Source organism: Rosa chinensis, chromosome 4 (genome assembly GCF_002994745.2).
Source record: "Rosa chinensis cultivar Old Blush chromosome 4, RchiOBHm-V2, whole genome shotgun sequence".
In the NCBI taxonomy this organism is placed as follows: domain Eukaryota; kingdom Viridiplantae; phylum Streptophyta; class Magnoliopsida; order Rosales; family Rosaceae; genus Rosa; species Rosa chinensis.
This window is the reverse complement of record NC_037091.1, coordinates 37740034-37753489: the sequence shown is the minus strand read 5'-3', so window position 1 is coordinate 37753489 and position 13456 is coordinate 37740034. Positions and strand designations below refer to the sequence as shown.

At 37.9% G+C, this 13456-nt stretch overlaps 1 protein-coding gene across 1 annotated transcript; it reads right to left on the bottom strand.

The window, feature by feature from the left end:
• Positions 1–3707: 3707 nt before the first annotated feature.
• On the bottom strand, positions 3708–6114 carry LOC112199233. The gene is made up of 4 exons (XM_040518737.1): positions 6000–6114; positions 4896–5083; positions 4340–4775; positions 3708–3868 (listed from the first exon to the last, which is right to left on the bottom strand). Exons 1-4 carry the CDS (start codon positions 6112–6114, stop codon positions 3708–3710), a joined length of 900 nt encoding a protein of 299 aa, XP_040374671.1.
• Between the last annotated feature and the right edge of the window lie 7342 nt (positions 6115–13456).

Here is a 13456-nt window from a genome sequence, read left to right as displayed (position 1 = left end):
GGCCGGGCCTACGGACCGGGCAGGGTTTTTGCGGGCTTTTCGCGGGCCGGCCCTCGGCCCACCAAGGCGGGCTTTTGCGGGTTTTTTGACGGGCCGGGCCGGGCTAAAAGCCCTCAGGGCCGGCGGGCCTCCATCGGCCCACTTGATCCGCGGGCTTTTTGATGAGGCCTAGGTGTATAGGTTGAAGACAAAAAAAAAAAAAACTAAAAAACAGAAAAAAAAAAAAAAAAAAAATTTATTTTTAATTTTTTTAAATTTTTTATGTTGAAATGACCATTTTAGCCCTCAAAAGTCAAACTTAACGTCCAATTTGGACGGAACAGTAAAAATTGGACAAGACTGATTGAAATTGAAAAGTTTAGGGGGTAAAAATTTAAAATTGAAAGTAAAGGGGGTGAAATGATGACACCCCCAAACCTTAGGGGGGTAAACTGAAATTAATCCTTCATTTATTTAATTCAATGGATCACATGTATAAATAAGTTTATTGAATTAAATATGTTCGAACATAACCACATTTCTATAATCCAAAATAATTGAAAACATAAATCACCAAAATCCAAAGATGTTTCATTCATTAAGATGAAATAGATATGGCATAAGGGGCCAATTATACCTATGTCTTCGAGTTCTAATCCTCGGTATGTTCAGTTACTGCCTGAAAATCCATGATCTCTAATGTGGATTCAATAGAAAATGACTATTCAATAAAGTTGGTATTTCAAGTTCCGCGACCGGCGTAATACTCATCTACTGCTTAGGTTATAGCACAACAGGTGCAGGACCAGCAGTCAATTCCTCCACATTGATAACAAAGATCATGCTGATTTTGGTGGCGGCGGGCCTAACCAGTGTTCCTTTCCACTTCGACTTGTTGGGCAGGGGCACTATAATATGTGCCATTTATGGGCCCATCTCTCTTTCCTTGTTTCAAAAGATCGGACTTTTTGGCCTTTCCATGGCCACAGTTTCTCCTTTCGAGATTAGATTTGCGATGAGTAACATCATTTGCTTCAAGCAAAAGTGTTGCTTAGGTACTGATGGGCTTGGCTTGATCATTCCTCAACAGGAGGTTGTTGTTCATTTCATTGAGCAATAAGATAGTGATCAATTCTGAGAATTAGTAAAGTGCCTCTCCTTGTATTGTTTTGGGAAGATGGCCTTGTTCAATATCATGCTAATCATGTCTTGCTTCAGGCAAGAAAACGGTCATTTGATGGTTAAAGTACTCTTCCTGACCGACCCAAAGAGCCTATGGATCATCTTCATCGGATACTCAACTTGAAGTTCTTTCTCCATATGTTTCTTTATGAACATTATGGCACTCACCTTAAAAGCCTCAGTGACGACATTTTCAGTATCGATTGTTGATCTCATCTTCTTTGTAGTAAGATGAATTTTCACATTTTGAGTCCACTTTAGATAGTTTTTTTTCCAGAAACCTTCAAAGCAACAAAGTCAAACATGTTGAGATTTGACATTTCTTACAGGAAATGAACAAATAATATTAGTGCTTTGGGTAATATTATCCATAAGCAAGTAATGAGAACTTCAGGTTCTACAACATGGTATGAAAAATCAGATTAGACATGTAAAATCTACTAGTATCATGTGTGGTGAATTTATGAAAGAAACTTGAAGTTTCTTAAATGACATTATCGAAACTACAAGTTCGATTTATGTATGAACTACTGGTTCATTTAGAACTTCTAATTCATTAGGTACCTGCATTTTCTACACATATATTCTAGTGCGAAAATTTAGACAAGTAACACAAAAATATTGAATTGAGCAAATTTAAATAATCTCACAAATTGGATAAATAAAAATCACAATCAATTGAGATATTAATTACATGCTAGTAATATAACATATTAATTGTCACACAATTATGTGAATAAATGCTTCTGGCAATTAATTACACATATTAGATATGGTGAATCTATTTACAATATGAAATCATTTTTCCTTTTATTTTTGATTCGGCTAGACCAAAGAAGGAGTGGACTTGATAGTGATGCATACGGGGTTTAGTCTGCGAGCTCGTGACCTAGGCTTTCATGCACTAGTCAAAGAGTATGTGAGGCCTGCTGGGCTGCTAGGTCCTGCGCAGGGAGAGTGGGTCTGCTGGGCTCAGGCTGGTCTGCCAAGTAAAAAGTTATTACTCAACTATTTAGGTAACTCCAATTGAATATGACCAGGTAAGGAAGGATGAGGTTTAGGTGGAGTGAGACTCACTTAAGTACACGGCCTCATCTGAACCTTGCCTAGACATTGCATCCAACTGGATGAGCCTAGTCTGAGAAGATTCATAACTTTTGTCATGGTAACATGTGGTGAGCTTCTGTTCTGGCCTTGCAACTTGGGCCTGAGCTTCTAGCTCGCATTTGTTGTTGTGACTTTATACTTGATTTGAGCTTCTGACTCAGCCTCTATTAATGTTCACAATTATAACATAACCAAATTCAATGTATGTTATTAAATCATAACGTAAATAAATTAATACAGCGGTTATGTACCTAAGAAAATGGGTTCAAATCCCATTAATGCTTCTGGCATTTCGTATAGGTAATAAATTGGGTATATGCTTCTGACATTGTAGTAATATTAAATAGGAATCATACATGTTAATGTGTCATGATATATGTCAATCAAATCCAAAAACATGAACAAATATATACGACAGATATATATGAATCAACCAAACAAATTAATAAAGTAAATTTGGGGGTTCATGCATCATGGTGATTGTTCATATTCAATCAATAGGCTCAATAAACATGAATATAAAATTTGATTTTGGAAAGAAAAATACTTGATGAAGAACAGACGAATCTTCAGTTTATATGTGCAGAACTGAGGAGATTGTCTTCTCAGCCAATCCAATAACTCAGGAGTTATTCGCCTCTTCTCTTGATTGAATGATGAACCACCTCTTCTCCGCAACTCGCAATCTGAATCCTAGAGCTTGTCATGCTGATAACATGTTGTAAAACGATAGTAAAAGAATTTGAGAGAGAGAGAGAGAGAGAGAGAGAGAGAGAGAGAGAGAGAGAGAGAGAGAGAGAGAGAGAGAGAGAGAGAGAGAGAGAGAGAGAGAGAGAGAGAGAGTTAGTTTAGACATAGAGAATGAAGTATGAGAAAATGGAGTGATTCTATTCATCTCACAATGAGGTTTATATAGGAGTACCTCAGGTTTACAAAAGGTAATTATTTAACGATTACATCAATCACTAGTCTGATTACAATTAATCAATTTAATTATATTCTGTTAATCACCAATCAATTTTAATTGGCGTATATCACAACACTAATTGCTATTACATGAATAGCCACATTAATATTTACAACAAGAATGATGGAATGCAAATAATTATGAGAAATAAAAAAGATTATAAAGCTCCAATTTGGCGCCTATTAGATGACGCCACTTTTTGAAAACCATACGATAAATTTGAAAACAATTCTTACTGTAGGCACTTCATGAATAAAAATAGTGTGCAAGCTAATTTGACAGCTGAAATGATACCTGACAAGACAATAATCTTCGTAATTTCAAATTTTGCCATCGATCACATATTATGTTCTATAGAAACTGCAATACAGAGCACTGTCAATGATTTGGTGGCTGCATAGTGGTTATTGAATATATTGGTGGCCTTCTGAACAATTAGCACCAAAACTTGATGGTGTCCACAGCTATAATTCTAGTAGTAGGAGTATTTTTGTGGTCCAGCACTCGTCAACCTGCCATTTGGAAGTGTCATGATGCCATAAAAAGCAGTATTATCTATGCCTTCAAGTTTGTCACCTCCCTTAACGGAAACAATACTACTCATATAAACAACCGCTTGAGTGTCTGGAAAATCTTCAACAAAATGAATAGGAAGTTACTTGAATGTCTGTGTACCAAGGTTATACGAGAATACGCGCAGGGCCGGTCCTGAGAATTCAGAGACCCAGTGCGAAAATTTAACCGAGGTCTTGTGTTCATTGCATAATGACTCTTTTTTTTTTTGAAGAACATTGCATAATGACTTAAAAATAAATAAATGGGTATAATAAAGTACGAAAGTAAAAAAAGAAAAAGAAAAAAAGAAGAGAAAATAAGAAAGGAAGATTAAAACAGAAAAAGAGAAAAGCAAAAAAATTAGAGACACGGAAAGTAGAAAAGAAAAATGGAAGATTAAAGTACGGAGCCTGGGATTCGAACCCGTGAAAAAGGAATGCCCGCGAGACGTTGCCAGCCTACCAACTGGACTACACAAGCCTCTTAGATTATATAGGGAACTAACTTTATTATATTTCTCTTGTACCAATATATATATGTATTTGAAACTCGAAGCCGGAGGCCGCCCATTTCCAAAGGCCTTGTGCGACGGCACTATGTGCACACCCTCAGGGCCGCCCCTGACTACGCGTCCATCCACAGCAACCATAACAAGCTCGTCATTTTTCCAAAATACCAATGGATAAACCACTGGAATGTTAATGCCTTCCATAGGTCCTATGGTCAAATATTTTGTCCACGGACTCTTCACACCACAGGAGTTATTCATCATAACCCATATGTCGAAGGATTGAGGACCCACAATTTCATGTTCAAAGGAAACAAGAGCAATAGAGCCTTTCCACACTGCAAGCCTCCCTTGAGTCCCTCCATATGTTTCTGTATATTGCCAGGGAAGCGATATCTCATAAAAAAGTTCATCAGCCATATCAAATGAAAGGATGAACTTGTGGACGAGATTGTGGCCCCTGTCAAACCCACATACCTGCCAATAATATTTTCCCTCGTAAAACAGCTGTTGCTTATACCAGCAATCTGTGAAATGATAATCATTGGTATATTTGGTCTTGATCTCTCGCCAAGAATTAGAACCCATTGTGTATACCTCTGTTTTAAACCAATAAGAAAACAAACAATACACTAGCAATCTAACAACCTTGTAATCTTTGCCTTTGGGGTCATAGCCAAATCCCAATAATTCAGTGTAGTTTTCTAATTCAAAGGCAAGATACAAATAGTCCCTATTGGGGAGGATGAGAACAGACTTGGGAAGAAGCTTGAATTCCTTGATTGCTGGGTTACATAAAACAACGTTACCATAAAAAAGTTTCAGACAAATTATACCATCACAATGACCAGCAATTCCAAGATATGAGGAAAATCCTATCTGATTCAGAGGAGGCAGAACATTAAGATTCTCAACAACAATTGAAAAAAGGTCGTCAACATCATCGTTGCAGCGATTAAGTGATGACAATAGAACCTCTCCTTCTTCACCAAATTCCGCACGGTCATCTTTCTCAATCTACTTCTCAACGGTGTGCTTGAAAAGAATGGAAACGGATGAGGATGCGCGCAGAGAATTGGAGAGGTGTTTGGCTACAAAACTAGGGCTTTTGATAAGATTGCACCACAAGGTACAGACGCATTTGAATCGCATCAAGGATTTAGGAGGTAGTTGTTGTGCGGAAGCGTAACAAACACAATATTGATATGGAACTAGATGAGTAACCGAACAATGAAAAAAGAAAGCAAACACAAGAACACAAGAATTTATAGTGGTTCACTCAATCAATGTGATTGAGATATATACGTCCACTTCGGAGCCGGCGAGAAATTCCACTATAATCAATTGGAGAGAATACAATTAGAGTTTGAGAATAAACTCTACCCAAAACCCCAAATACAATTAGGTTAATTGTCTAATCTCTCACACCACTAAAAAAAATCCCAGCGGCAGCAAGGCGTCTCTATATATATATATATTCCCTAATTAACATAGGGATACATACATAGCTTAATTAACCTAGGGGCCTTGCCCACGTGATCACCATGGGCCATTCAATTAGATTTTGCCCACCAATTAAATAAAGCCAATATTCAATAATCTCCACCTTGGCTTTATTTTGATGTAAATTCTCCAAAATAGAACTTCAAAACCAATCACCGCTCCGACATCCCCGTAGGGAATTTCAAATTCTACAAATACCAATCAAGTTCAAGCAATGCTTGAACTTGCACAATGGAACCGACTTTGTCAACATATTAGCAGGATTATCTACAGTTCCAATTTTGAGGAGTTGAACATCACCATCCTCCACCATCTAACGAATCTTGTGAAATTTGACATTGATATGTTTAGTACGAGCATGAGTAACTTGGTTCTCTGCTAAATGAATAGCACTTTGACTGTCACAAAAAATATCCACATATTCTTGAATAATTCCCAAGTCCTCAAGCAAACCACGAAGCCAAACTGCTTCTTTTGCACCCACTGTTACCGCCATATACTCAGCTTCTGTAGTCGACAAAGCAATTGTAGATTGCAAATTCGACTTCCAACTCACCGGTCCGCTAGCAAGAGTAAACACATAAGCTGTAGTAGATCGGCACTTATCCAAATCACCTGCGAAATCAGAGTCCACATATCCAACAACACACTGACTCGTCTTATCCTGCTGAAAAACCAATCCAACATCCACAGTACCAAGAATATACCGTAGAATCCACTTTACTGCTTGCCAATGACCTTTACCTGGGTTATGCATATATCTGCTCACCACACTTAAGGCCTGTTAAATATCCGGTCTAGTACACAACATGCAATACATCAAGCTACCAACAGCACTAGCATAAGGAACTTTGGCCATATATTTCATATCATCATCTGTGCTAGGAGACATAGTAAATTTAAGCTTAAAGTGAGAGGCAAGAGGTGTACTTACAGGTTTAGATTTATCATTCATGCCAAACCGATGCAGTACCTTCTTCAAATATTGCTTCTGTGACAAACAAACTTTGCCTCTTGATTTATCTCTTTCGATTTCCATGCCCAAAATCTTTTTAGCTTCTCCCAAGTCCTTCATCTCAAATTCACCACTCAATTGTGATTTCAATTTATTTATCTCCACCTTGCTCTTAGATGCAATTAACATATCATCAACATATAAGAGCAAATAAATGAAAGTCCCATCCTGTAGCTTGTGAAAATAAACACATGGATCATAAAGACTCCAAGTGTACTTCTGACAGAACATAAATTTATCAAACCGTTTGTACCACTGCCTTGGAGATTGTTTCAAACCATACAATGATTTATGCAGTTTGCAGACCCAATTTTCTTTACCAGCAATTTTAAATCCTTCTGGCTGAGTCATATATATCTCTTCTTTTAATTCACCATGTAAGAAAGCAGTTTTTACATCAACCTGTGCTAACTCAAGATCAAACTGTGCAACCAAGGCCAATAAAATACGAATAGAAGAATGCTTAACAACAGGAGAAAATACCTCATTGTAGTCAATTCCTTCTTTTTGTGCGTAGCCTTTAGCTACCAATCTAGCCTTATACCGTGATCCTTCCTTTTTAGCAAACACCCACTTGCAACCAATTGCTCTCTTCCCATGCGGTAACTGAACCAACTCCCATGTTTTATTCTTGTGAAGAGACTTCATCTCCTCACCCATAGCTTTTTCCCACTCTACACAATCTGCATGTATGACAGCTTCTTCATAAGTAGTAGGAATTTCTTCTTCAGTAACTGGAAGTGCATAAGTCGCCATATCATTAAGCCAAGCTGGCTTTTGAGCATTCCTTTTTCCCTTTGTAGTTGCAATTGGTCCATCTTGCTGTGTAGGCTCTTGGGTTGGAGCCTCTACTTCAATACTCATGTCCTCAATATTTGAATCATCTGAATCAACAATAGGACTCACTGGATCAATTGGAGTTTCAACAATTTTTTTCTTTAACTCCACCTGCTGCAGACTCTTTACGGTCATTCTCTGCTCTTCAGAATTTTTCTACTTGTTCTGATCAACCATAATAGCCTCATCAAAAGTCACATCTCTGCTTACAACAACTTTCTTCACATCTGGACACCAAAGTTTAAATCCCTTAACACCCTCATTAAATCCCAAGACTATAGCTTTTTTGGCCCTTGGATCAAGCTTGCTTTCCCTGACATGAAAATAAGCAGGACAACCAAAAATATGTAAATAATGATAATCAGTAGCAGGTTTACCAGACCATATCTCCATGGGAGTTTTTCCCTCAAGTGCAGCAGTAGGTAACCTATTAATGAGATGGCTTGCATACACAACTGCCTCAGCCCAAAATTCTTTGCCTAATCCAACATTAGACAACATACACCAAATTTTCTCCAAAAAAGTCCGATTCATGCGCTCTACCACCCCATTCTGTTGTGGTGTCTCTCTAACTGTGAAGTGTCTCACAATGCCCTCATCTTGACATAGTTTTAAGAATGGATCAGATTTGTATTCACCACCATTATCTGACCTAAGCCTCTTAATTTTTCAACCGGTCTGAGTCTCAATCATCTTCTTCCACTTCACAAATATATCTAAGACTTCATCTTTATGTTTCATGGTGTACACCCATACTCTTCTAGAGAAGTCATCAACAAAAGAGACATAATAATGCTTACCTCCCAAAGATGCAGTTTTGGTAGGTCCCCATACATCAGTGTGAACATAATCTAGAGTACCTTTAGTCTGATGAACTGCGGTGCCAAATTTAACTCTAGTCTGTTTTCCCAAGACACAGTGTTCACAAAATTCTAATTTTCCTGTCTTTGCACCTTTCAATAGACTTTGCTTCACTAATCCTTGCATTGCTTTCTCACCAGCATGTCCAAGACGCATATGCCATAATTTTGTATTGTCTGCATCATCATCATCTGTAGTCTCAGATATTGTTGTTTCACCTGTCACTGTGCTCCCTTGTAGAAAATACAAATTTCTAAACCTTTTACCTCTCATCATCACAAGTGAACCAGAGACAACTTTAGCAACTCCACTTTTCAATGTAATTGTGTGCCCTTTTGATTCTAAAGTTCCTAAAGAGATAAGATTTTTCTTCAAATTTGGAACATACCGGACATTTGTTAATTCTCTGACTATTCCATCATGCATCTTGAGACGAATTGTATCAATCCCTCTTGTTCTGCAAGGACTGTTGTCTCCCATCAAAACTATTCCACCATTCAACTCCTTGAAAGTAGAGAACCACTCCTTATTAGGGCACATATGATGTGAACAACCTGAATCCGTAATCCACTTGTCAGAATAACCAACTGCAGATGAACTAGCCAAAGCAAACTCAATCTCTTCTTCTTCAAAATCTTCAAAAGCTGATGAACAACTCAAAGCAAAATCAAAGTCGTCATCTTCATCATCTCTTACAACATTCACTTCAGAATCCTTCTTGTCTTCCAATGACCTTTGTTGCGACAAAAAGCACACTCATCTTTTGCAGGAAATTTACTTCTTGACTTGGAACGAGATTTACCTCTTTTGCCAGTAGGTTTTCTCTCATCAGATCTGCCCCTTACTACAAGTGCTTCACCTGAAACATTCTGAAGTTGCTTCTCTCTCTTTCTGCACTCATTATTTATCAATGAATTACACACATCATCAAATTTCACATCATTCTTTCCATGCAACAAAGTTGTAATCAAATGCTCATACTCGTCAGGAAGAGAATTTAGCAAACACAACGCTTTATCCTCATCACTAATTTTCACATCCAAATTAGCCAAATCTGCAAGTATCTTATTGAAATCACTGATGTGTTCAGACACAGAAACACCAAGTCGATAATTAAATCGAAAAAGCCGCCTCTTCAGGTGAAATCGATTTTCAGCACTCTTGATCATATATTGGTCTTCTAATTTCTTCCACAACGCTTTTGCAGAAGTTTCTTTCATGACAAAGAATTTCTAATCTTTAGCAAGGCACATTCTGATAGAACCACAAGCCCACTTGTTAATTCTCGCCCACTCCACATCATCAATGTCTGCAAGTTTATCTTCCAGAGCTATATCCAATTCTTGTTGACACAAGACATCCATCATCTCACACTGCCACATGCCAAAATTGTTGGTGCCATTAAACTTTTCAACTTCAAATTTGGCATTACCAATTGATAGCCTGGAAGTCGACCAACGCGAAGAACTTGAACACTCAGCCCCTTTCTTTTTCTCGTCAACCATGATTTCCAATCAATGAATCAATTCCCAATTCAAAACCAGAGCTCTGATGCCAGTTTGTTGTGCGGAAGCGTAACAAACACAATATTGATATGGAACTAGATGAGCAACCGAACAATGAAAAAAGAAAGCAAACACAAGAACACAAGAATTTATAGTGGTTCACTCAATCAATGTGATTGAGCTACGTCCACTTCGGAGCTGGCGAGAAATTCCACTATAATCAATTGGAGAGAATACAATTAGAGTTTGAGAATAAACTCTACCCAAAACCCCAAATACAATTAGGTTAATTGTCTAATCTCTCACACCACTAAAAAAAATCCCAGCGGCAGCAAGGCATCTATATATATATATATATATATATATATATATATATATTCCCTAATTAACATAGGGATACATACATAGCTTAATTAACCTAGGGGCCTTACCCACGTGATCACCATGGGCCATTCAATTAGATTTTGCCCACCAATTAAATAAAGCCAATATTCAATAGTAGTCTCAATAGGATTTGCTCCACGATTTCGTCGGGCACATGCAATTTGCTACAGTTTGCCATATCGATCTCCTTTATGATCGAAAGGGGGGATGAACAGGGGCCGGTCCTGTGAGTTTAGAGGCTCAAGGCGAAAAAAAACTCGAGGCCCCAAATTCAGCAAGAGAAATTCAGAAAAAGACCAAATTTGACACAACTTAAAGTGTAAACTTTAGGCAGGAACAGTTCGGCTTTGAGGATTTACGAAAAATTCATTTGTGCAACAATGAAGTTGAAATTTTCCAGAATGAAAGCTGACATATCAAGGTACAACATACTAAAATTTCAAACTAATCGGAGTTCGAGAAGTAAGGGAAAAGATGGATGCAAAAAGACTGAATTGTCAGGTTTTAGAAAAACATTGCAGCAGCAAAGTCAAATTAGAAAATCCACCAAAAAATCATTTTAAAATCAATTGTCAAGAAATCAATTTTGAAACAACTAATAGAATGTTTAGTTCAATATATACAGAGGCCAGAGGTTAAATGATTCAAATAGAAGTTCAAATCTCAGCAGAAAGTCAGAGGGTACACTAAAAATTCTGAAACTTTTCCAAAAGCAGACTAGACTTAAAAGAAAAATCACCGGAGATTCACTATACATCCAAATAAGATGAAACTTTCCAGATCCTTTGTTAACTAGCAGAATAGAAACGTATCAAAATTTCACTACATTTGGAGATCAATAAGTATGGCAACACAAGGCTCAAAGTTAACAGATCAACAGGTAACAGCTTTCTCAAAATCTGAGTTGAGGCCCCTAAAATCTGAATTTGAGGCCCCTAAATCAGAGGCCCTAGGCCTGGGCCTGCTTCGCCTAGTCCCAGGGCCGGCACTAGGGATGAAGAAGATTCTTGACCTTCGAACTCCAATCTCACCTTGGAATTCTTTGTTCTAGTCAAGTTAGCTGATAATTCAGGGGGTGCGGGCGTGCGGCGCGGCTATTTAAGCTTCCTCTTATCCTTCAAAACCCTCACTTAAACCCACCGTCACTAATTTTCACAAAAAATCCATTAACATTGACATGGACATATGCAGTTTGAATAGGATTGTGATTTGTTATTAGGGCCGTCCCAATGGAAAGCAAGGCCTACTATAAGACTCTAAAACGATTACAAAACAGTAAAATTTCTCTTACTTATTCATTTGGGAAGTATAACTGTATAAATGCAACAAATTCCGACATTCTTTGCTCAACTCAATCCCGGCGATGGGCAATAATGGGAATACTGCTGATTTTAATTCAACAGGAATGTAAAAGTTCCTTCTTGGCCATGGAACTGAGGTTATTTTTAAATAGATACTGCATTTGTGGTGTTAGCTGTTAAGTTAGATGCAGTGAATGCATAAGTTTCTAGTTTAATACTTAGAGATGTAGTTTAGGTAGTATCAATCTCTGAGGATCACTTGATTTATTTCTGTTCCTGTGTAGAGCTTTACTGTGGACAGGTGGTCAAATCGAAAAAGCCTTTTGTGCTCCCAGCAATTGGAAAAGTTGAACTGGGATCATATACAATTATACATACAAGGCTTTTTCCAGTCGACTGCAACTAAGCTATTCAAATGATTCACAGAGAAAGGATGCTCTATTAGTGGCATTAGACAAATGATGTTGTGGGGTATTTGTTGTAGTGTTGCAAATCGTGTTCATGACTTCATGTTAGCCCATTACTTGGGAACTGCAAGCATGATAACTACGTTACCCCAAATACTTCCAAGCATGTTACCCCCAATACATCCAAGCATGATTTCTATGCTGATTCGAATGGTGGACACTAAATTCTGACATTTATGGTGCTCATTTTTGTCCAGGAGAGTACTGCTGCAGCAGATCACACGCTTGCCACGGACAGATGGTAGAATGGAAATAGCCTTCTATACTACCAGCCGTTGAAAAAGCTTGAAGTGCGAGCACAGAAGGCTATTCCTTTGGACAGACGGTAGAATGGAAATAGCCTTCTATACTACCAGCCGTTGGTTACCTATCACCCTCTTAATCCATGTAATGTTCTTTCAGTTCAATCTGCCACCAGTTGAGGCAACAGCGCAATGGCTTATATATATTCAAATTTCCATATGCAATGACATTGAACCGCAGAAGCAACAATGTGAAAGGAGTGGTAATGCACTAGACCCAAAAAAAACACTGCTAATATAACGAGAACATGGATGGTGTACCAGAGCAAAGCATGAGCTAAACAGAACAAATTTGCACTGCACAGTAGTAATTTGACTCCATATATGGCCTACTGTGGTGCTTTGTACGTAGTGGTAATCAACAGCATCCCATACCCAAAACCAGAGTTTGAATCTCCTCTTCGCTTCCGTGTTTGGCCTTCTTTAAAGCTGAAAAAGATATATACACTACCAAGGGGTTTAATCTATTGAGACCAGCTTATGATTATGAATGGAGGATGGGTAGGGCAGGGCATCTAATCTTTTTAAAGTAAGATTGACCTACAAAAATGAGGACAAATTCTAAACCTAACATTTGCAAGAACTTGTTTTGTCTTCCCTTTTAAGTCCATTGCTGCAATCCGTCTGTCGTCCACCCACATTACCTGTCTTTCTCATAAGAGAATGTCCAACCCCATCTATTACCATTAACCACACAACAAACTTTTGCCTGTTTCAGAAACCCAAGAACTTGCACCACTGATCAATTTCACGATCAATCTAAGCTGTGAAGCTGCATTTAACTATGACTATTCTTTTTTTTGAATAAAACTATGACTATTCTTAAGAACACAAAAAAAAATAAAAATAATAAATAAATAAACCTCTAAATCTCTTCATAAATGAAGACACAATCATTTATCAATCCACCAAAATTTTGCCAAAAAGAAAGAAAATCCCCAAAATTCATGTGAGCAGCGCCAATCACAGATAAACCCTAGATC